Source organism: Nuphar pumila, chromosome 13, assembly GCF_984573655.1.
Source record: "Nuphar pumila chromosome 13, dmNupPumi1.hap1.1, whole genome shotgun sequence".
Classification (NCBI taxonomy): domain Eukaryota; kingdom Viridiplantae; phylum Streptophyta; class Magnoliopsida; order Nymphaeales; family Nymphaeaceae; genus Nuphar; species Nuphar pumila.
In genome coordinates, this window is record NC_143261.1 from 6,391,296 (window position 1) to 6,413,017 (window position 21,722).

A 21,722-nucleotide genomic window follows, 5' to 3' on the forward strand; every position below is an offset into this window, starting at 1 on the left:
CTCAAAAGGGGCGATTAATATATGGAGCCAGTTATGGTTTGTGAAATTTCATACCATACCCAAGCCTGGCCCGAGTTCAGACTAAGATCCACAAATTTTCAATGTAAAAAGGATAAAAAAAATATTATTTTAGGGGGTCTGGTTCATGTAATCTTTGCAGGATTCGGGTATGGATTATCTTATGGTGGGTTTGATTGGACCCAGGTATGAACTCGATACTAGTATCTCAAATCACGTTTGAGTCTGGTTCTACCTGGATCTGAACCAAACCCGACCAGTTGACACCCCTAGTAGCTGTCGATACCCGTTGTCACCGAACAGCTCAACAGGTGCACGTGATCCATTGGCACACGCAAAGCTTTGCAAAAAAAGGAAAAAAAGACTTTTAGCAAGGGTCATGACCTTTAGCGACACTGAAAAAGGTCACAAGAATATGCTTATTGTTTTTTTCTACCGGTGGATCCATTTTGATCGATGGACTTGGGGTGTAAGCGGCTGCACCTAATCTAAGTTTCTCGTGCCCGATACAAGTGAGAGACCTACAAGATTTCAAGTTGTAAAGGGTTGGTAAACAAGCTGGACGAACCATACATTACGCGTTCAAGCTCGTCTCGTTTACCAGTGGACCCAGCTCGAGCTCGAGCTCAAGTCAGGCAAGCTGAGTCCGAGCTGACTCGTGTAAAAAATTGGCCACTATTTCAAAAGATGTGCCAACATGACAAACTCCAAACGTCCTAAACACAAGCCACAATGCTTGACTGTCACATATATATATAGATGTGCATCTCTCTCTCTCTCTCTCTCTCTCTCTCTCTCTATATATATATATATATATATATATATAGAGAGAGAGAGAGAGAGAGAGAGATGCACTGGTGCTGTCCCTTTTCTCTTTCTACCCTGTTAGGCCCACTCAAAAATAATAGCTTTTTTGTGTTTTTTCTCACATCTAACACAATAGATGTGATTTATAGGCTTTGTTTAGTAGGAACCTGCTTTTGGATCACCCAAATCTAACCTGCATACAGGGTTTTCTGGTGATCCAAAATCAATGGCTATAAAGGCATCAATTTTTTTCTGGCTCATAAAAATACATTTTTTCATTGAAAAAACATGATTCAAGAGTCGATTCCCACTAAATTGTGCATGCTAAATACATTTAACGGTTCAGATCTATCATAAAATACCTCAAACCATAGGGCAAAATGAGAAAATGAAGCCTAATATGTTCAGTTCTCATATATATATATATATATATATATATATATATATATATATATATATATATATATATATATATATATATATATATATATATAGAGAGAGAGAGAGAGAGAGAGAGAGAGAGAAATGGGCTAGTGCTAAATTGATATATGCTAAATGACAAGTGCTAAATTGATTTTTCTGCAGTTTCTACCCTGTAAATGTGTTTGGCAGGGTCGATTTATGAGGAATCCACACCTGGATCATAAAAAAAATGATATTTAGTGCCTCAAAAACTTATAAAGATTTTACCATTGATTTTTTAACCATGTAAAAACCCACCTACCCATTACACTATATATATAAAAAAAAAACCTTGAAAAACTCATTTAGCACCTTTCATTTCATAGACTAATACAAAATGAGTTTTTCAAAGTTATTTCATTTTATTTTTAAATTCTGATTGTACAGATGTGATCTATGTACTTGATTTAATAGGGATCAAGTGTTTGATTCCTACACATGGGTTTCAAAAAATCAACCGTCTAAAATCTTTGTAAATTTGGAAGCTCCAAACATCATTTTTTTTTATCAAAAACACATGATCCAGGTGTGCATTCTTAGTAAATCGACCATGAAACCACATAAAAATCACTGAAGAAGCTGAAAACCCCATTTAGCATGCGGTTTAGCACAAACCCATTTTTGTGTATATATAGAATAATGGGCCCGTGATAAACGTGTTAAATGGGTTTTTCAACTTTTCCAGTGCTTTTATGCTGTTCCGGCCCTATAAATGTATTGGGCATATTGATTTACTAAGAACCTACACCTACATCATGTGTTTTCTATGAAAAAAAATGATACTGGGAGCCTAAAAAAGTTACAAATATTTTAAACTATTGATTTTTCCAACTTTATAAAAACCCACCCATGTGTTGGACTCGAACGTTTCAAGAGCTGATCCTTATAAAATCAAGTACATAGATCACATCTGTACAATCAGAATTTAAAATAGAGTGAAAAATCCAAAAAAAAACCTATATATATATATATATATATATACATATATATACACACACACACGAGTGTATCATCATATTCATATAGACGAGTGTACCAATTTTAGTGTTGGTACAATATGAAAATCTTGGGAAATGTGGTTAAGAAAACTTTGCCTCCAACATTCCAAGTCTTTGGGCACGTAAAATCCTGCAAAAAAGGGCGCCCTTGTTCGGTACCGAAAAGGGTTAGTTTTCGCATGCAAAATCGTAAATGCACCAATGGCATCACAACACGTATTGCATGGGGGCCACAAGTTTGTACATCCCATTGGTAGCTCTACTGAAGGACCTATTTAGGGAATTTGGATGCATCCCAGAATAATATTTTCAGAATACGGTTAAATATGTTCTAGTTGCTTCAAATTTTTTCTTGCAAACGTAGCTTAACTAGAGACGCCGGAAATTTTCATCTCAAAACAAGATCACATTACAGAGTTTGTCATTGATTAAGGGCCTGTTTGGAATCTGGTAGCTGGGATGGGCGTTTATGCATTTGGTGTTCCCGAGGTGAAATCTTTGTCAAACTACCATGGTGGTCCTGTTTGGAATCTGGTAGCTGGGATGGGTGTCTAGGAATTTGGGATGGGAAGTGAGACCCTTTCTCCTTTGTATTTACACTAAAGAATGGATTTTGCAGCTGCCACTTATTCAAATGCATAGACGCACATGATTCCATCCCAGCTTACCAGATTCCAAACAGGCCCTAAAGTCTGTCCAAACTCCAAAGTAGATCTTGCTTTTAGCAAAGTTTATTAGAAGAATAATGATATATTTTCCTTTTTTTCCCTGTAAGCAACATGACAACATGCAAATCCTGTAACAGTCGGCTCATTTAAACCTGAGCTGCCTGACCATCTTGTTAATTTCTGCTAAAAACAACCAATATGCGTCAACCATTCATTGTAGTTGGCTGGTTGATGGCTGATTAAAGACAGCATTTTAAAACAGTTTCAGCTCAGCTGTAAATGCTGATGCCCGTACACAAACATAAACAGATGAAGAACCTGAATTTTTGAAGGCAGATAATCAGCTAAGGATCGCTTCTGGACTCGGGCTTGCTTGTGTCCGTATTGGAGAAGCTATCAGCAGTTGCTAATGGTTTTGCACTCATGTGAGGGAGATATGAGTAGGTGAGGAGACCAGCTCCAAAGGCAAATGACAAGCCAACACAACCCCAAAACCATCTCTGTCTCATCTTTCTCCTCTGTCTAAGCCTGCGGGAAGCCTCTGCAAAAGGTCACCATGTGCTTTAGTAGAAGGATTTAGCAAAAATGTCAGATGAATCCACCAGCCAATTCACACAAAGTTCACAAGCACATTACCCCAATGAATTCTAAGGCAGTGATTACTTGGAAATCAAAATTTACATGTTCACCGCACAGAACATGCTGACAAATTAGGTACGAATTTGTCCACGTGGGCAAACTCAGTTATGCTTGAATCTACAGCCATCCATGCATGTGTGACAAAAATAAGCATGGCCAATTTTTTTTGAGGTTATATTCAGCATTTTTCTAGTGTGTAAAAATATTTCTAACGAAGAAACCACCCTTCATTATAAGGAACACGAATCACAAGAGGAAATGGAAACAATAAAAGCATGAGAACAGTAATATTATAAAGCATACCGAAGTTTTCCAAATTTCTCTGAGTCATTTCATGATTTACAGCTTCATAGTACTGCATCCTATCACGAAGTCTTGCAATTTCAACATTTTTTGAGTTAATAAGTCCCTCTGCTGCTGCTTCAGCTTCAGCACGGGCATTGCCTCTTCCAACGGCCTCAGCCACAAGCCTTGCAATAGCTATTTCTTGGGAGAGTGCTTCAGCAACATCGCACCCTTGTACTAAATTTCCAGATTTATCAATCATAGGGAATGACAAACCAACTTTAGACAACTGCTTGGCAATCCTCTCCCACTGGGCATGCACGTGCTGGATAACTTCTTCTGCCTTCTTCCGCTTCTCAACTTCCAATGACAGATCTGACCTCAGAGCATCAAGTTCAGCGTGTAGGCCAGGAAGAAGAAAAGGTGATCCTTGAGACGGTGAACCATAAAGTGAAAGTTCTGTAGAGGCACATAATCAGTGAAGCAGCAAAGTGAGAAAATTATGTTCTAGAAACACTGGTACAGCAAATGGCAGTGTCAAGAAATACCGAAACTCTAGAATTTATGACTTCATCAAGATATTCCACAAACAAAAGTTTGAATGTATTGGAACACTATTTCTTACTTTAGCTCTCTCTCACACACACACATGCAAAGACACATTATGGCACTGACTTATGTAGTTACACCCTTTCACAAGTTCAATCGCTGAAGGTTAGAACTGGCACAATTGTTGCGTATAGTTAACATTCCAGGAAGTGGGAAGTGGGGCATTTTTAAATTTATAGGAAGCGAGAAGCGAAGTATCAATTTGAAAGTGAAACAAGAATAAAAAAGAAAGCAATATGGGAACTGAACAAGAAGCAAATAAAAATGATTGTGCTTATATTTCATGTTTTTGTAGTGCAAAAATTACATTTTTTGTTAAAGTCTAATAAGTTGTCAATTTAGAAGCATATAAAAAACATGAAAAGAAACATGAGAAAAACATATAGGAAGTATGGACGATGCGTGTGGGAAGCATAAGAGAAACATATGAGAATCAAGATTCCCATGAAGTTTCGGAAGCGAAAAGTATCGTGCTTTTAAAGCAAGTTTCTAGGAAGCACACTTTTTACCTACCTAAGAAGTTTCCGGTAACTATGGGTATAACACATTTAACATCTCGTACAGTGAAAATGAGTATAATAGGTTTGATTTCCTCTCAGCATTGATTGCCTCATTGATTTTTTATTTATTCACCACTATGTTACCTTGACACTTTTGGAGGGCCAACATGTCAATGTCCAACACTTGGATAGTTGGACACCGACACCAACACTCCTAAACACTTTATGGAGACTTCATTTTTTAACATAGAAGTGTCTAAGAAAAAATGGACACTTGGTATTGTGTGTCCGACGCTTTTGAGTATCTTAGACACGAAGTTGGAGACTTCACATCGATCTTGTTTAAACCTTATTTTCTCTCCATATTTGTATTGGGTCCCAACTCCATGAAAAGCATGCCTCTTCACTATACAAAAATGGCTCTCACTCTCTCTCTCTCTCTCTCTCTCTCTCTCTCTCTCTCTCCCTATATATATATATATATATATATATATATATATATATATATATATATATATATATATAGATAAAACCACGTATCTAGTTTTTCAAAACCTGCTGTCCGACACTTCGTACCTGGGTCTTCAGTTCTCCTTATAGATGAAATATCTAATTTGGCAGATTTCAAGGCCAAACAAGCAAGTCAAAATTGTTAACTTATATTTACAAGAAGTTGTCGCCTTCCCCACAACTACATATAGCTGGGGCCTGTCTCATAAAGTCATCTAGAGGATCCCTCAACTATCTCCATGGTAGATGTGCCTTGAATCTTCAAACCTCCAAACTGAACACTAGTGTTTATAGTCCTTGTCAATCAGCCAATGCCGAGAATTCTACAAATTAAACTGAGGATACAGTTTTCACTTGGGCAATGGAAATAAGTTTTTGGGCCAACAACTTGAATCATTAGAAAACCTTCACAAAGTACACTTGTGTGCCACCTCTTTTCCTAATCATTTGCCCACCATGGGACCTGAAAGACCGAGAACCTGTGCATGTTGAGTGAAGAATAACCCTAGTCTGACAAAATTCTAATTTGAACTATATGAATGAGAGTTTGTGTGAAATTTACAAAAACGAGTTCTTCCAATTTTCCTAACCCCATTGCATCATACATTTGTCTGGTTTAACATGGAAGGTCAGGCTCACATGTGCAGCTAACTGATCATTAATCACGCTCCGTTTTTTTTTTTCATATCAAAACATATTCTATTGCCAACAAAATGGTGGAAGCAAGTACTTCTCATTCTGAATCATATCAACGCTATACTATGGTTCATGCAGATTAACTTTGAAACATGAATGGAAAATGAACAATATTGTTGGACATTTTGGGTTTAAGGGTCCAACCCATAGTGTGACCCGGTTTGACACAGCCATTAGTGGGTCACATTAGTGGCCAAATAATGGGATTAGTGGGTGGGAGTTACTTGAATGTGGAGAGACCACATTCACATAACTGCCTTATTTCCCCATTATATAAAGGGTTAGGAGGCTGCGAAGATGATGAGTATTCGTAGCATTTCCCTGCCAAAATATTGTTCCGCATTCGGACGCTGCGGAAAGGGTCCTGCTCACCGTCGACTTAAGGCCAAGGCTCATTGTGGGCGTCGACCGGCTGAGGAGAACGCCGAACTTCCTACACGAACTATGGCGAATTCAGGTACGCTCCCTGTCATTGCTAATTTTACAGGGTTTCGCCAACATTGGGTTATGGGCCCACGGATGCAACGCATTTCCGCTGCGCGTGGCCGTGTAGGCCGTTTCGGCGATTTGGCGTCGGTGGAGTCGCTGTGGGGCGACAACCACCGATAAGTTGCAGATGTAAATTCCCGAATCGACTGTGGCCATTGGGCTGCAGAGGGGTTTACCCTCTGCCGGTGAGCCGTCGCCTGAAAAACCTCCTTTTTTTCTCTGTTTTCCAATTCAGAAGTTGGGCAAGGGGCTTTTGCCGGAAAACTGCAGAGTTGACAACGGCGGTCTTGCCAGCGGCCAGGTTACCCCACCTCATCGCCGGAGTGACCTGTAAACCGGCGACAATAAAAAAAAAAAATTGTTTAACCCTTACTTGTCGCCGGACGAAGAGGGTTTGTCGTGAAGCGTTTTGCCCGCAAGGGCAGCCATCAGTCGGCAGCAGCCTTGCTGACTTCGCCGAGGCTACCGCCGGACTTCTGTCATTGGACGGCGAAGCTGCGAAGCGTCGCCGTGGGGCGACGTCTTCTGACGAGGGGGCTGTCGCCGAATCGGCGTCACCGTGGGGTGACGCAGATCGCCGGCCACCGGGCTCAGTCGCCGTGACGGCGACGTGGTTCGCAGTGGAACTGAAAAGGGTGGAAACCCCTTTTCGGTTTCCCTAAAAATTAAACAGAAACCCATCGGGTTTCTGTTTCATTTTTTATAAAGGGACCGGATCGGGTCTGGCGAGAAGACCCGATGACAGACCCGATCCAAACCCTTTTGGGTGGATCGGGTCTGCTATTCACCTTTTGGATCTGACCCGGACCCATAATGGTACAGGGTCTGGGTCTGATCCGGAAAGAATCGGGTCTTTCTCTCGGATCGGGTTTGACACGGGTCCATTTAGGACCGGGTCTGCTTTTGGATCGGGTCCGATCCGGACCTATTAAGAGCCGGGTCAAACCCGGGGTCCATTTAGGATCTGGTCTAACCTGGTTCTGTTATGGACCGGGTCGTACCCGGGGTCCGTTTCTGACCGGGTCAAACCCGGGTCCATTTAGGACCGGGTCTAACCCGATTCTGTTATGGACCGGGTTGCACTCGGGATCCGGTTTGGACCGGGTCATACCCGGGGTCCATTTAGGACCAGGTCTAACCCGGTTCTGTTATGGACCGGGTCCGACCCGGGTATGGTTCGGGCCGGGTCCGACCCGTATTAAGTATGGGTCAGGTCAGACCCGGATCCCATTTAAACCGGATCGGATCCATGTAATGCAGGATCCAAACACTATTAAGACTGAATCGGATCAGGAACCTGATCCGACCCTTTCCGGAACCGGTTCGGAGCCGTTTTTGACCGGTTATTTCCAGTTTTTCACCGGTTCCGAGATCCTGAAACCCTGTTTTCATAAATATAAAGAGATACAAGGATTTTGGCATACAGTTATAGGGTTTTATGAACTTTTGTTCATATTAAGTATCGGTTTATAAGGTTTAAAACCGGTTCGGACCCTTAGATGACCGGTTCGGGGCGGTTTCAAACCGGTTCAGAGTGTTTTTAGACTGGTTCCTACTTGAGGACCCTGGGTTTTACCCATATGAGCATGTTTTTGTTATTTTTCATGCTTTATAAAGTGTTTGTTTTAAATAATGCATGACTTATGCATGTTAATTCATGTATTTTGCATTGGTTAAGTTGTGCATGATGTTTTTAAGCATGAATTGTAACTAAATTCATGACAATTAGTTTATGCATATTTGTTAAAGTATGAACTTATATTATGTCATGAATATACATGCATTAAAATGTGTTCATGGGCGTGCTCCATAATACGAATAGGATTTTCGGTAAAAGATCTTGATTGATCGATTCATGTAATCACCAAAGTGATCTGAGTCGTGTTAATTAAGGATTCTTTGGACCGTATTAAGATTTGTAATTATGATTGTGTGTGAATTTATGAAACATCGATTCTACCCAAAGGTAGGTCGTTGTGTTCCAAATTTACATAGGGTGTGACAGTAGATGTGTATTTCAGCCCATGAAGCATGTTCGTACCCAAAGGTACAGTGCTGAATTGCCTCTGGATTCATGATCTACTAGTTTCACCAACTAAAGTCAACTCCTTGAGAATTGAAGAGACGGAGCAATTATGAGTATTGTCGTTTTCACCAAAGTGAAACGATAATGGCTCAACTATGCTTGTCTCAGAAAATGTGAAAATAAAGGGTCTCACTTTTACCTTTTCAACACGAGTCTCGTTTGAGCAATAATAGTAATGTCTTTCCATTTTTCGTTCCTTGATTTATCAGGTTCCTTCCATATCGACGGTTCAAGTAGTATCCCTATCTTAAACGGATCAAATTTTTCTGATTGGAAAGGAATTGTATTATTCACTTTGGGCTATATGGATTTAGATCTGACCCTTAGAATTGACGAACCTCCCGCTCTTACAGAGCAGAGCACAACCGATCAGAAGGCTGCCTCTGAGAAGTGGGAGCGCTCGAACAGACTTAGCCTGTTGCTTTTGCAATCTCGAGTGGCTAAGAGCATTCGAGGCGTCATTCCTCATTGTAGGACGGTGAAGGAATTTCTTGGAGCCATTGAGGCTCAGTTCGTCACTTCTAATAAGGCAAGGGCCAGTACACTCATGTCCAAATTAGTGTCTATGAAATATGTTTGTGACAGTCACATCCGACAGCACATTTTGGAAACGAGTAATATTGCGACTCAACTGAATGACATGAAGTTCGCCATCTCAGACTCCTTAGTCCATCTGATTTTAACCTCGTTACCTACTGAGTATGGACCCTTTAAAATCTCCTACAACACACACAATTATGAGTGGTCTTTTAATGACCTATTGGCTAAGTGTGTTGAGGAAGATGAGAGATTAAAGGGTGAGAGGGTGCCAAGTGCACATATGACCTCTCATAAAGATAAACAAAGGTCGAGGCCAAAGAAAAGATCCTTCAAAAGGAAGAATCAGAAGAGAGCCACTGAGGAGAGTTCAAACTCTCAGGCGAAAGCCAAATCCCAGTTAGGTGGCCCTTCTATAAAGTGTTTCTTCTGCAAAAAGAAGGGGCATAAGAAGGTGGACTGTTTAAAGTTCAAGAAGTGACTCGAAAATAAAGGTAATAAGTCATTCGTTTCTCATGAGTGCAATCTAATTCATATTTCATTGCATAGTTGGTGGATTGATTCTGGTGCCACGGTGCACAGTGCCAACTCTTTGCAGGCATTTCTGAACAAAAGGGAACCAACGGAGCATGAAAGAAGCATCTTCTCAGGAAATAAGATGCGTTCGCATGTCAAGAGCGTTGGGACCTGCAGAATTGTGTTGGAGTCGGAATTTATATTGGATTTGGTCGATACTTTATATGTTTTATCTTATAGTCGGAACCTAATTTCAATTTCAAAACTTGATAAGTTTGACTTTATATTTAAATTTGAAAAATCCGAACTTATTATTATGAAAAATTCAATGAATATAGGTTCTGCATATATGTGTGATGGTTTGTATCGATTAAGAACCAAATTCCAAATTCCGGAATCTCACTCCATTGAGAACACAATGATTGGCAATAAATGTGGCCTAAAGGATGATCAATCCTATTTGCTTTGGCATCGGAGGTTAGGACATATCTCGAAAGAGAGAGTCCAAAGACTAATGAAAGAGGGAATCCTTGGATCCCTTGATTTTACGAATATAGAGCCATGTGTTGACTGCATAAAGGCTAAGCAGTCTAACACATATAAGAAAGATGTCAAACGCAACAATGGAAAGTTAGAAATAGTTTATACGGATGTCTGCGGCCCCTTTTCACCGTGTTATACGGGTGAAAAATATTTTGTCACCTTTATAGACGATTACTCACGGTATATTTATCTCTACTTATTATCTAAAAAATCAAAATTCTTTCAGGTTTTTAAGGACTTCAAGAAAGAAGTAGAGAAACAAAAGGAGAAACCGTACGCTTAAAGAAATGCTTCGAGCAATATTGAATCACTCAAACCTTCCTTTGACCTTATGGGGTGAAGCTCTTAGGACAACAGTGCATATTCTGAATAAGGTTGCTACGAAGGTTGTTCAAAAGACTCCTTACGAGTTATGGACAGGTAGAAAACCTTCTTTGTCATATATGCACATATGGAGATGTCCAGCAGAAGCTAAATTGTATAACCCACATATAAAAGCTTTTGATCCTAGGACAACTAGTGTTTTTTTCATTGGTTATCCAGAAAGATCGAAAGGCTTTAGGTTTTATTGTCCATCTTATACACCAGAGATAGTGGAAACAGATAAAGCAAGATTTCTTGAAAATGGTTCTGTTGGGATAGATGTGTCTCAAAATATTGATTTTGAGGAAATGCAGGATTCAAGTTCCACATCTGCTAAGGATAAAAACCCGATTTTCTCCATCATTGTTCCTTCGAGTAATGTAAGAGAAAGTTCAGTCAATGAATATCAATCCCAACTAGATCCAGTTGTTGATGAGGATATACAACAACAACAGGATACAGAGGCTCATTTTGAGCCACCTGTAGCACCTGTATGGAGGTCCACCAGAATTAGAAAATCTGCTATACATCCGGACTATGTGGTGTATTTACAAAAGTCAAATGATTTCATAGACATTGATGAAGATCCCTTCACATTTGTAAATTCTCGACAGTCAGTCTTCCCTATGGGCTATGGCAGATTCTTCCCACAAAAATTTCACCCACACCAGCTTTGAGGGTTCATATTTGTATTCCCCAGTGCCAGGTAATGAAAGTCAATATTTGTTTTCAGTAGTCAATTAAGCACTATAGGTGATACGTTGAAAAAAACTGATACCTACTTGGAAAATGTGATATTATCAAAATATCACCTATTTTGAAAATTCCATGTTTTTTATATGCTTTTCGAGCATTTGTAATATTTTATTTTTTACAATTATATGTTTATATACGTTATATTTTTATTGTGCAGATATTTTTCTGCATAAATTCAAAAAAAAAAAATGAGTTTTATTTATCGCCAGATTTTTCTGGGAACGATATATATGACATTGATTAAACATATTTAAACCAGATTCCAGACTTTCAGGAAAATAAGTACTTTGTGTTAGGTGTAAGAAAGGATGGAGAGAAATTCAAAGAAGGAATGAGGTGTTTAAGATAGAGGTCTTGATAAGGTGGAATAGTCCCATATTGCTTTTGCATGAGTTTTCTGAGAGCTTTATAAGCAATTAGTGAACTCATACACTTGTTCCTGAGAACAAGGGAGTGGGATGACCACCACACACACGCGCGCGCGCGCCCGCCCGCCGTGCCGTGCCGTGCCGAGCCGAGCCGAGCCGGGTCGGGTAATTGGCCCTTTAGGGCCATATCCAATCAAGACAAGTATCTTTTTACCCAAAGTTTCTTTGGATTCGGTAACGGGTAATGAGAATGGATAACGGGTCACGACTCCTCGGATTCCGTGCCCGTTATGGAACTTCGGATTCCGTAACGGATCTCGATCTTTCGAAGTCCGTTAACGGATCACGTCCCCTCGGATTCCGTAACGGGCTCCTTCCACGTTTCATAACCGTTCGTGGGTTATAAAAGCGTGGTCAGGGGTGGGGTTACAGAGGGACTGAGACAGACGATTTCTGAAGAAGCATTCTGCGATTTCCCCTCTTTTTCCTGTGAGTTATCCCGAAAGGGGTTGTTCTGCAACTGTGATTCGAAGAGGCTGTTTTCGAAGGACGATCCATCGGAGTGCACCGTTCGGTTCGTCGTGGCTATTGTATCCTGGGGGAAGGACGCCGGACCCTGATCTGCACAGTATGTGGGGGCGAATCTTCTCTAAGGGGAGTACTTTCGTACGCCTTAGCCTGCTGCATATTCTAAACATGTGCATGTTGTTTTCTTTATGTTCTATGCATGTGTTTGTTTATATGCTTACGTCTGGATTTTGGTCTGATGCGGAAAATGCCATGCTTGCTCCCTGTTACTGTTTCGGTCGTCTGTTAATCATGTTCTTTACACTGTTGTATTTATTGATGTATTTCGTGTTTTATATCATGATGACGATTGTGAAACTGTGTGATCTGAAATATGATCCATCAGTCTTAGAGAAGATTCGTAACATGTCGACTTCTTCTGCGTTTGTACCAAAAGTGGACATGTCCGGTATGCCGGAAAAGTTTGCCGGGCAGAACTTCAAACGTTGGCAGCAACGCATGAAGATCTGGTTCACTACGATAGGGCTGTTGAATGTTCTGGAAGTCGACTGCCCTTCGGTGTCTGATACGAACCCTGACCCTGCTGCAGTCACTGCGGCTGTAGAGTGGAAAGAAAAGGACAGTATATGCCGTGGTTGCATATTGTTGGCTCTGTCCAACACATTGTTCGATGTGTACTGTTCTTCGTCTACCACTGCTAAGGGTTTGTGGGATCAACTTGACAAGAAGTACAATACTGAAGACCAAGGTCTTGAAAAGTACTCTGTTGCCAAGTTTCTGAAATATCAGATGGTAGAAGGCAAGTCGGTCACTGAGCAGGCACACGAGTTTCTGCTACTGCTCCATAGTTTAGCTGAGGCTGAAATGAAACTTCCTGAGAAGTTTCAAGTTATGACCATCGTAGAGAAATTTCCTAAGTCTTGGGTAGACTTCGGTATGTCTCTCAAGCACCGTAGAGGAAAAATTTCTCTAGATGATCTTATGGTAGCCATTGCCATTGAAGAGGAGCATAGGAGCCAGAAACAGATCGTAATGCCAACTGAACCGCCTAAGGTGAACATGATGACAGGAGCTTTTAAGGGCAAAGGACAAAAATCGAAATCTGCAATGAAAAACCAGTTTAAACCTAAGGCCAAAATCCAGAAAAAGGCAAAGAACAAACCTTGCTGGAACTGTGGGCAGGTTGGGCACTGGGCTAAGGAATGTCCTTCCAAGAAAGCCAAAGCTCATGGGACCACAGAAGGAACGCCTCAAGTCAACATGGTGACTGAGGTCGTTGGGACCAGTACTGGGTATGTTTCTATTAACCCACAAATCTATCACGTTTATGAGCCAACTGAGTGGCTGGTTGACACTGGGGCTAATGTGCACGTCTGTGCTGATAAGTCTGTCTTTGTCTCATACCAGGCTGCTGCAGGCAGATCCGTGACTATGGGCAATTCAACGGCTGCAAAGGTGTTAGGAATTGGACGCGTGGATCTGAAGTTTCCTTCAGGACGAGTTCTATCTTTACACAGAGTGCACCATGTGCCTGTAGTTAGAAGGAACATTCTAAGTGGTTCATGTCTTGTTAGAGAGGGTTATGAATTTAACTTTAAATGTAATAAAGTTGTTATTTTACATTCTGGAACTTTTATTGGCAAGGGGTATTTAGATGATGGTTTATTTAAACTTCGTGTTGAACATGTTTGCAGTGATAAATTAGAAAATGATGTTTCTTTTGACTCATTGTCTAATGTTGCTTATAACATAGAATCATCTGACTTATGGCATAATAGATTAGGTCATGTGAATTTCAACTCTGTGAAACGCATGATGAACTTGAAAATGATTCCTGAGCATTCCATTGATAAAACTAAAAAATGTGAAATTTGTGTGCAAGCAAAACAATGTAGGAAACCATTCCATACGATTGTTAGAGATTCTGAAATATTGGATCTGGTGCATACAGATATCTGTGAGTTTAATGGAGTGTTAACTAGAAATCATAAAAAGTATTTTATCACTTTTATAGATGATTGCACTAAATACTGTTACGTGTATCTGCTAAAATCAAAAGATGAAGCTTTTGATAAGTTTCTTAACTTTAAGAATGAAGCAGAAACACAAACTGGTAGAAAACTTAAAAGATTGAGGTCTGATAGAGGAGGAGAATATACCTCTAATAAACTCGATGAATATTGCAAATCTGTTGGAATAGTTCATGAGTTTACTGCTCCATATTCTCCTCAATCCAATGGGATTGCAGAAAGAAAGAATAGAACCCTAACTGACATGATAAATACTCTACTTGGGAGTTCTGGATTACCTACCTATATGTGGGGGGATGCTCTGAATACGGCTTGCCACATTCTGAATAGAGTACCTCAGAAGCATAAGGATAGTAGCCCTTTCGAACTCTGGAGAAATAGGAAAGCTAGCTTAAAATACCTTAAAGTGTGGGGGTGCCTTGCAAAGGTACTTGTCCCAGAGCACAATAGGAAGAAGTTGGGTCCTAAAACAGTAGATGCTGTCTTTTTGGGTTATGTAGAGAACAGCTATGCCTACAAGTTCTTAGTAATTAAGTCTGAGATATCTGGCATAGATGTTAACTCTATTGTAGAGCTTCGAGAAGCTACATTCTTTGAGGATGTATTTCCCATGAAAGTTGGTGTACCTCAAAATCTGTCTTCTGTAGATATACCTTCAACTTCTGGTTCCATTCCCGAACATGTGGAAAGGATGACAGATGTGGGGGTAGAACCATCTTGTTCCCATCCTAGACCCGATGAGTCTGAGGAAGTGGTTGAACCTAGAAGGAGCAAGAGACCAAGGATTACCAAGGATTTGGGAAGTGACTTTATCACTTACCTTATCGAAGATGATCCTCCCACTTTCCGAGATGCAATGGCTTCACCTGAAGCAAAGCATTGGAAAGATGCCATCAAGAGTGAAATGGATTCCATTATCTCTAATGGTACTTGGGAACTGGTTGACCTCCCTCGTGGTAGTTCCACAATTGGGTGCAAATGGATCTTTAAGAAGAAGTTGAAACCAGATGGATCCATTGACAAGTACAAGGCGAGACTGGTTGCCAAGGGGTTCAAACAAAAGGAGGGAATAGACTATTTCGATACCTATTCTCCGGTTACCCGGATGACCACTATTAGAGTGCTTATAGCACTGGCTTCCATTTATGATCTCTCGGTCCATCAAATGGACGTGAAGACCGCTTTCTTGCATGGCGATCTTGAAGAAGAGATCTATATGGATCAACCTGAGGGTTATGTGGCTCCTGGTAATGAAGATAAAGTTTGTAGACTTGTTAAGTCATTATATGGACTAAAACAAGCCCCTAAACAATGGCATGAGAAGTTTGATAATATTATATTATCATTTGGCTTTGTTGTCAATGAATCTGATAAGTGTGTTTATTGTAAAGTTAAAAGTGATGGTTGTATTATTTTATGCCTGTATGTAGATGATATTCTACTGTTTGGTTCCAATATGGGAATTGTTAATGAGACAAAGTCGTTTCTTAGTAGTAAGTTTGATATGAAGGATATGGGTGTTGCAAGCGTGATCTTAGGCTTAAAGCTGACTCGTTCAGCTGAAGGGTTAACCATTTCACAATCTCACTTTGTCGAGAAAGTACTTGTGAAATTTGGTTATAACCAAGGGAGATCTGTAGCAACTCCATATGACCCTTCTATCCCTCTTCATAAGAATACGACTGGTGTTCCTGTGTCTCAATTGAGGTATTCTCAGATTATTGGAAGTTTGATGTATCTTGCAAATTGCACGAGACCGGATATTTCGTTCTCTGTGACAAAATTAAGTAGATACACAAGTTGTCCAAATCGCACTCATTGGAAGGCATTGGACAGGGTACTTAGATACCTGAAAGGAACTATTTCCTTGAGTTTGCATTACAAGAGATTCCCTGCAGTTCTTGAGGGATATAGTGATGCAAGCTGGATAGCCATGAACTCTGGCAGTTATGGCGTGACTGGGTATGTATTTACCTTGGGTGGCGGTGCAGTCGCCTGGAGATCAGTAAAGCAGACCATTTTGTCTCGGTCTACTTTTGAGGCTGAACTCTGTGCTTTAGATGTCACTGGATTGGAAGCTGAATGGTTAAAGGGACTTCTTGAGGAACTTCCTTTAATGTGCAAGCCAATTCCTGCGATATCTGTGCATTGTGACAATATGGCCACAATTGCAAAGATTAAAAGCACAAAATATAACCAAAAGCAGAGGAGACACATCCAAGTCAGAATAAAATCTGTAAGGGAACTGGTGTCTCAGTTAGTGGTTGTTGTGGACTATGTTGGATCCAAAGAAAACACAGCTGACCCATTAACGAAAGGACTAGATAAGTCTTTAGTCCTAAAATCCAGAGAGGGGATGGGACTGAAACCCATCAGTAGTTCATCTACAGTAGCAACCCAACCTATCTGAGTGGAGATCCCACAAAGTAGGTTCAATGTGGTAATAACAAGCTGTAGGGTGAACTGGATAGCACCTTATTAAATATGATACTTTGTATCTGTGTCTGTTCCCCTGTTTACTCTGGAAAGGTGCTGTAGCTGCAAGTTAAGGAAGAGTTAAAACTCTGAATGGGTTCAAAGCTTTCAAGGCGAGATGTTAACAGTGCATCTTTGGAGAAGCCCACCTATGTGAGTGTGACTGTGTGGCCGCAGTTCAAGGAATTGGGTTATTCCTGAAGTCACTCATGAAACAGGATTCGGGCGCATGGCCATTAACGCGCCGCCCCTAAAGATTACAACCAGAACCTTTATCGTGTTGTTGCTAATGGACACTCCTACACCATAGGTTCAAGTTCAAGACTTCAGTTCACTTCGTTCCTGTGGGGGTAAAAGTTAGTCAACTAAGGTAGTGGTTCAAACCGGAAGGTACCATTGCTGAAAGCATGATATGTCTTGTTGCAGGATGTCTTTTTTTGGCACTTTTTGTTTCCTCCCGCTTCATTCTTTGAATTTGTGGGGGAATGTTAGGTGTAAGAAAGGATGGAGAGAAATTCAAAGAAGGAATGAGGTGTTTAAGATAGAGGTCTTGATAAGGTGGAATAGTCCCATATTGCTTTTGCATGAGTTTTCTGAGAGCTTTATAAGCAATTAGTGAACTCATACACTTGTTCCTGAGAACAAGGGAGTGGGATGACCACCACACACACGCGCGCGCGCGCGCCCGCCCGCCGTGCCGTGCCGAGCCGAGCCGAGCCGAGCCGAGCCGGGTCGGGTCGGGTCGGGTAATTGGCCCTTTAGGGCCATATCCAATCAAGACAAGTATCTTTTTACCCAAAGTTTCTTTGGATTCGGTAACGGGTAATGAGAATGGATAACGGGTCACGACTCCTCGGATTCCGTGCCCGTTATGGAACTTCGGATTCCGTAACGGATCTCGATCTTTCGAAGTCCGTTAACGGATCACGTCCCCTCGGATTCCGTAACGGGCTCCTTCCACGTTTCATAACCGTTCGTGGGTTATAAAAGCGTGGTCAGGGGTGGGGTTACAGAGGGACTGAGACAGACGATTTCTGAAGAAGCATTCTGCGATTTCCCCTCTTTTTCCTGTGAGTTATCCCGAAAGGGGTTGTTCTGCAACTGTGATTCGAAGAGGCTGTTTTCGAAGGACGATCCATCGGAGTGCACCGTTCGGTTCGTCGTGGCTATTGTATCCTGGGGGAAGGACGCCGGACCCTGATCTGCACAGTATGTGGGGGCGAATCTTCTCTAAGGGGAGTACTTTCGTACGCCTTAGCCTGCTGCATATTCTAAACATGTGCATGTTGTTTTCTTTATGTTCTATGCATGTGTTTGTTTATATGCTTACGTCTGGATTTTGGTCTGATGCGGAAAATGCCATGCTTGCTCCCTGTTACTGTTTCGGTCGTCTGTTAATCATGTTCTTTACACTGTTGTATTTATTGATGTATTTCGTGTTTTATATCATGATGACGATTGTGAAACTGTGTGATCTGAAATATGATCCATCACTTTGTCCATAAAATAAAAAATCAGACCATAGACACAACTTAAACGCATTAAAAAAGTGCACATCAAAAGGAGAAAGAAAAAGAACAATTTGTTGACAAACACAGGATTCTTCAAAGCATACAAAAACCTGCTGCGAATTAGACTACGCAATCAGTTAATGGCCAATCACTCCATGCATCTTAATCAATAAATTCAATTAACAGAAGCGTGAAAGAAAATAGAGAGAGAGAGATTACCATCGTTGGCATCAAAGAATTCGTTTTGACAAGCTGACGGCGAGGAAACGCATTCATCCTCTGCATCCATGCTCCTATTGAAGTCAACCCCATCGCCGATACCCGGAAACCCGCCTATTTCCAACCCTTCCTCCATACCAATCTCAACATTTCTCAAAAAATTAACCCCACCATCATCACCATCTCCATCCCTCTTGCAATCCCCAGAACCAGCCGTCTCCATCGAACCAGAATCGCGATTCCCCGGCCCATCTAAAACCAGCTCCCTTCCCGGACCCGCCGGGCCATCGGTCTTCTGCGGGCGGGGCTTGCGCCGCTTGTAGTTGATAACATAGGGAGATGGCGAGAAGGAAGAGGGAGGGTCGGGAATTGGGGTAGGCTCAGGCGTGGTGTAGAGGGCGGGCGAGAAGTAGACATGTTGGGGCTTCTTCTCGCGATAACTCGGGTTTTTCTGCGCATCTTTTTGTGGGTATCGTCGATTTTGGGAGATGGGTATCGAGTCTTTCGGTTTGGTAGGCCGAGTGACGTTGGGTTCGAGCAGATTCTCGAGAGCAATAGTGCTGAACGTAGGCATCTTTATGTCATTCCCTGAAGAAACGAAGGTGGGGGACGAGGAAAAGAATCTCTTTGCTGAGTGTTTTATAAGAATCTTCGTCAGCGAGAAAAATATATGAAGGAAGCCCAAGAAGGGAAAGGGGAGCCCTGAACCAAAGATGGGTTTCGCGAGATAATCCTGGAAATTCCAGGACTCTCTCTCTCTCTCCCTCTAAAAAGAGAGAGATGGGGAGGGGCGGCAGGTTTGAATAACTTGGGGAGGAGGAAACCAGTGAGTGGGTCAACTTATTCAGCTGTGGACCGGTGCGTTACCAAAACACCCCCTTACCCTAGGGCCTTTTTTTTTTTTTGAGATTTGAAAATGTTGTTAGTGGATCAGATCCGAACATGATCCGACCCAATTGAAATGGTTCAGATTTGATAAACTCATTGAACTAAGAACTATGTCCATAGTACTCAAGTCACATGGACACGTCCAACAGCCGTTCTTGTCCAGTTTCCCAAGTATATAAGTGGACCCCACGAGGGTTAAAGTGAAGTAGGGTTGTCAATAGCTCCGGTTTGTATCGGGTACCCGACACAACCCGAACTCGAATTTTCAGGTATGTGCATCGAAAGTGCTGAGCCAGATAATATTTGGGTCGAACGAACCTGACCCGAGCAATATGAGGGCCGGGTTTGGGTCATGATTTTTACTAAATACCTAATCCGACTTGGCTTTTTGTCCTTGGTACTTGAAGCAACCCGAGTATTTTATATATATTTTGAATAAAAATATAATTCTAAAATTATGTGGGTTCAGTTCAGGTTTGAAATTCTATTTTCGTGACTCTATAAAATCTGAACTCGAATTTGAACCCGGTTATTAGTTGTATGGGCTCCACCCTGACATAGCCCTGCCCCGATCCGTTGACAGCTCCAAAGTGAAGAAGAGGCGGAGCCACGTTAATGGGAGGGTGGGCACGCCCACCCTGACCTGTGAAAATTCCTGAAGACGTATATGCAGTGCCCTAACCAAAAGGGGGCTGATGGCCGTCCTCTCCCTCCGAGGAAGGCGAGCAGAAACCCGACACCGGGCCGGAAACGCCCCCGCCCCTCCGGCAACGGCGATGATGAAGACTTTCAGGACGGCGATTTTCTGGCGAAGGCTCCAGCAAGATAGTGCAACATCATCATCATCCGCATCGTCATCACCTCTGTCCAAATCGGGCAAGTCATCGGCGTCAAGGAAAACCAGATACGCAAGATGCGTGAGGAGACCAGAACAACTATCAAGATTGTCGATGCCCTAGCAGTACGCCTCGCTCTGATTTCTTTATTTCTTTCTTTCTTCTTGTTTTTTCTTTTTTCTCTTCAACCTCACCGGACTCTGCTTTTGTGCAACGATTAAATGTGTAATTGATTGTTTCGTGGCCGCATTTCTCTTAGAAATAACTTCTATTCTGCAATCGGTTACGGAGTTAATTGCTAATGAAGTAATTAAGTTGCTGAGACAATCGCTTTAGTTGAGTGTATACAGGCGGCGTTCTCTCTCAAATTACTTTCTTTTCTCCTTTTTTGCAATTGATTACCGAGTGAACAGGAAATTTAAGAAGTAATTAGATTAAGTCGTGCATTTGTGATTTTTGTGAATTTGCTCAGTATCTTTCTTTGGTTTCCGAAAACAAACATTAAAAGGGGATTTTGGTTCCGTTTTGGTTAATTTATAAGGTTTTAGACAATAGAGTTAGTGTACATAAAAAAAAAACTGCTCTATGTGGGATCGTTATTCCTTGCCTCGTAGTAGTTTTGAAATAGTTTAGCTGTGGTTTTAGCTCAGTTTATATGAAAATGTGTAATTGATTGTGTGTGTTTTAATTAGCATTAGGCATGAATAGTGAATACTTGGTTTTGGTTAGAATTTTAAGGGTTTTATTTCTTTTTTTTAAATAGCATAAATAGGTGTTTTCTTTTTAAGATTTAGGGTATTGATTTGGATTTTTTCAATTGACATGAACCCAATTAGGGTTGTAGAGTTTTTTTGTGCTAATTTTTGTTCATCTAACATGATTTCATTAATTCTTTGAACCTATTTTTTCAAAGAGTGCTTGATTTTGGTTATCAAACCCCTAAATTTTTGTATTTTTAGGATTTAAATTTTTTACATGAATATTTAATTAGGGGTGCTTTTTTTTCAATTAGCATATCTATAAATAATGTTTGTTAGGATTTACAAAATTATTTGATCATTTTTTGAAAACATATTGTTGGTATATTTTTTATTAATAATTCTTTTTTTCTTACTTTATGTTTGTGCCCACCCCAGTTTGAATTCCTGGCTCCGCCTCTTAAGTGAAGTATCCCTGTGACGTGGCATCGATTGTGATATGGATCATGGTAGGATTTTTTTAGTAAATTCTGGTTTGGTATAGATCTTTTGAAGTAGATCCAATTCAAAACACGTATTCCTCGTGATATTGTTGGATCCGTTAAAAATGTACAAGCTGCACTTTTACACGTGAAAATGCATACACACCATGGGGTCACCCAGTTGGTTAGGGCAAGCATTGGGAAT

The 21,722-nt window shown here is 41.0% G+C and overlaps 1 protein-coding gene across 1 annotated transcript; it reads right to left on the reverse strand.

Annotated features, from left to right (window-relative positions):
* Window positions 1-3,079: 3,079 nt before the first annotated feature.
* LOC149817627 (uncharacterized) lies at window positions 3,080-19,356 on the reverse strand. The gene is made up of 3 exons (XM_089984930.1): window positions 18,614-19,356; window positions 3,896-4,336; window positions 3,080-3,494 (listed from the first exon to the last, which is right to left on the reverse strand). Exons 1-3 carry the CDS (start codon window positions 19,185-19,187, stop codon window positions 3,298-3,300), a joined length of 1,212 nt encoding a protein of 403 aa, XP_089841056.1. The 5' UTR covers window positions 19,188-19,356; the 3' UTR covers window positions 3,080-3,297.
* Between the last annotated feature and the right edge of the window lie 2,366 nt (window positions 19,357-21,722).

What these genes read in the sequence shown, in the direction of transcription:
- LOC149817627 (XM_089984930.1), bottom strand. Translation starts at nt 19,187, where the DNA reads ATGCCTACGTTCAGCACTATTGCTCTCGAGAATCTGCTCGAACCCAAC. An exon ending in ATTCTTTGATGCCAACGATG is followed by an intron (nt 4,337 to 18,613) that starts GTAATCTCTCTC and finishes GTGCCTCTACAG; the next exon opens with AACTTTCACTTTATGGTTCA. An exon ending in GAGAAATTTGGAAAACTTCG is followed by an intron (nt 3,495 to 3,895) that starts GTATGCTTTATA and finishes GACCTTTTGCAG; the next exon opens with AGGCTTCCCGCAGGCTTAGA.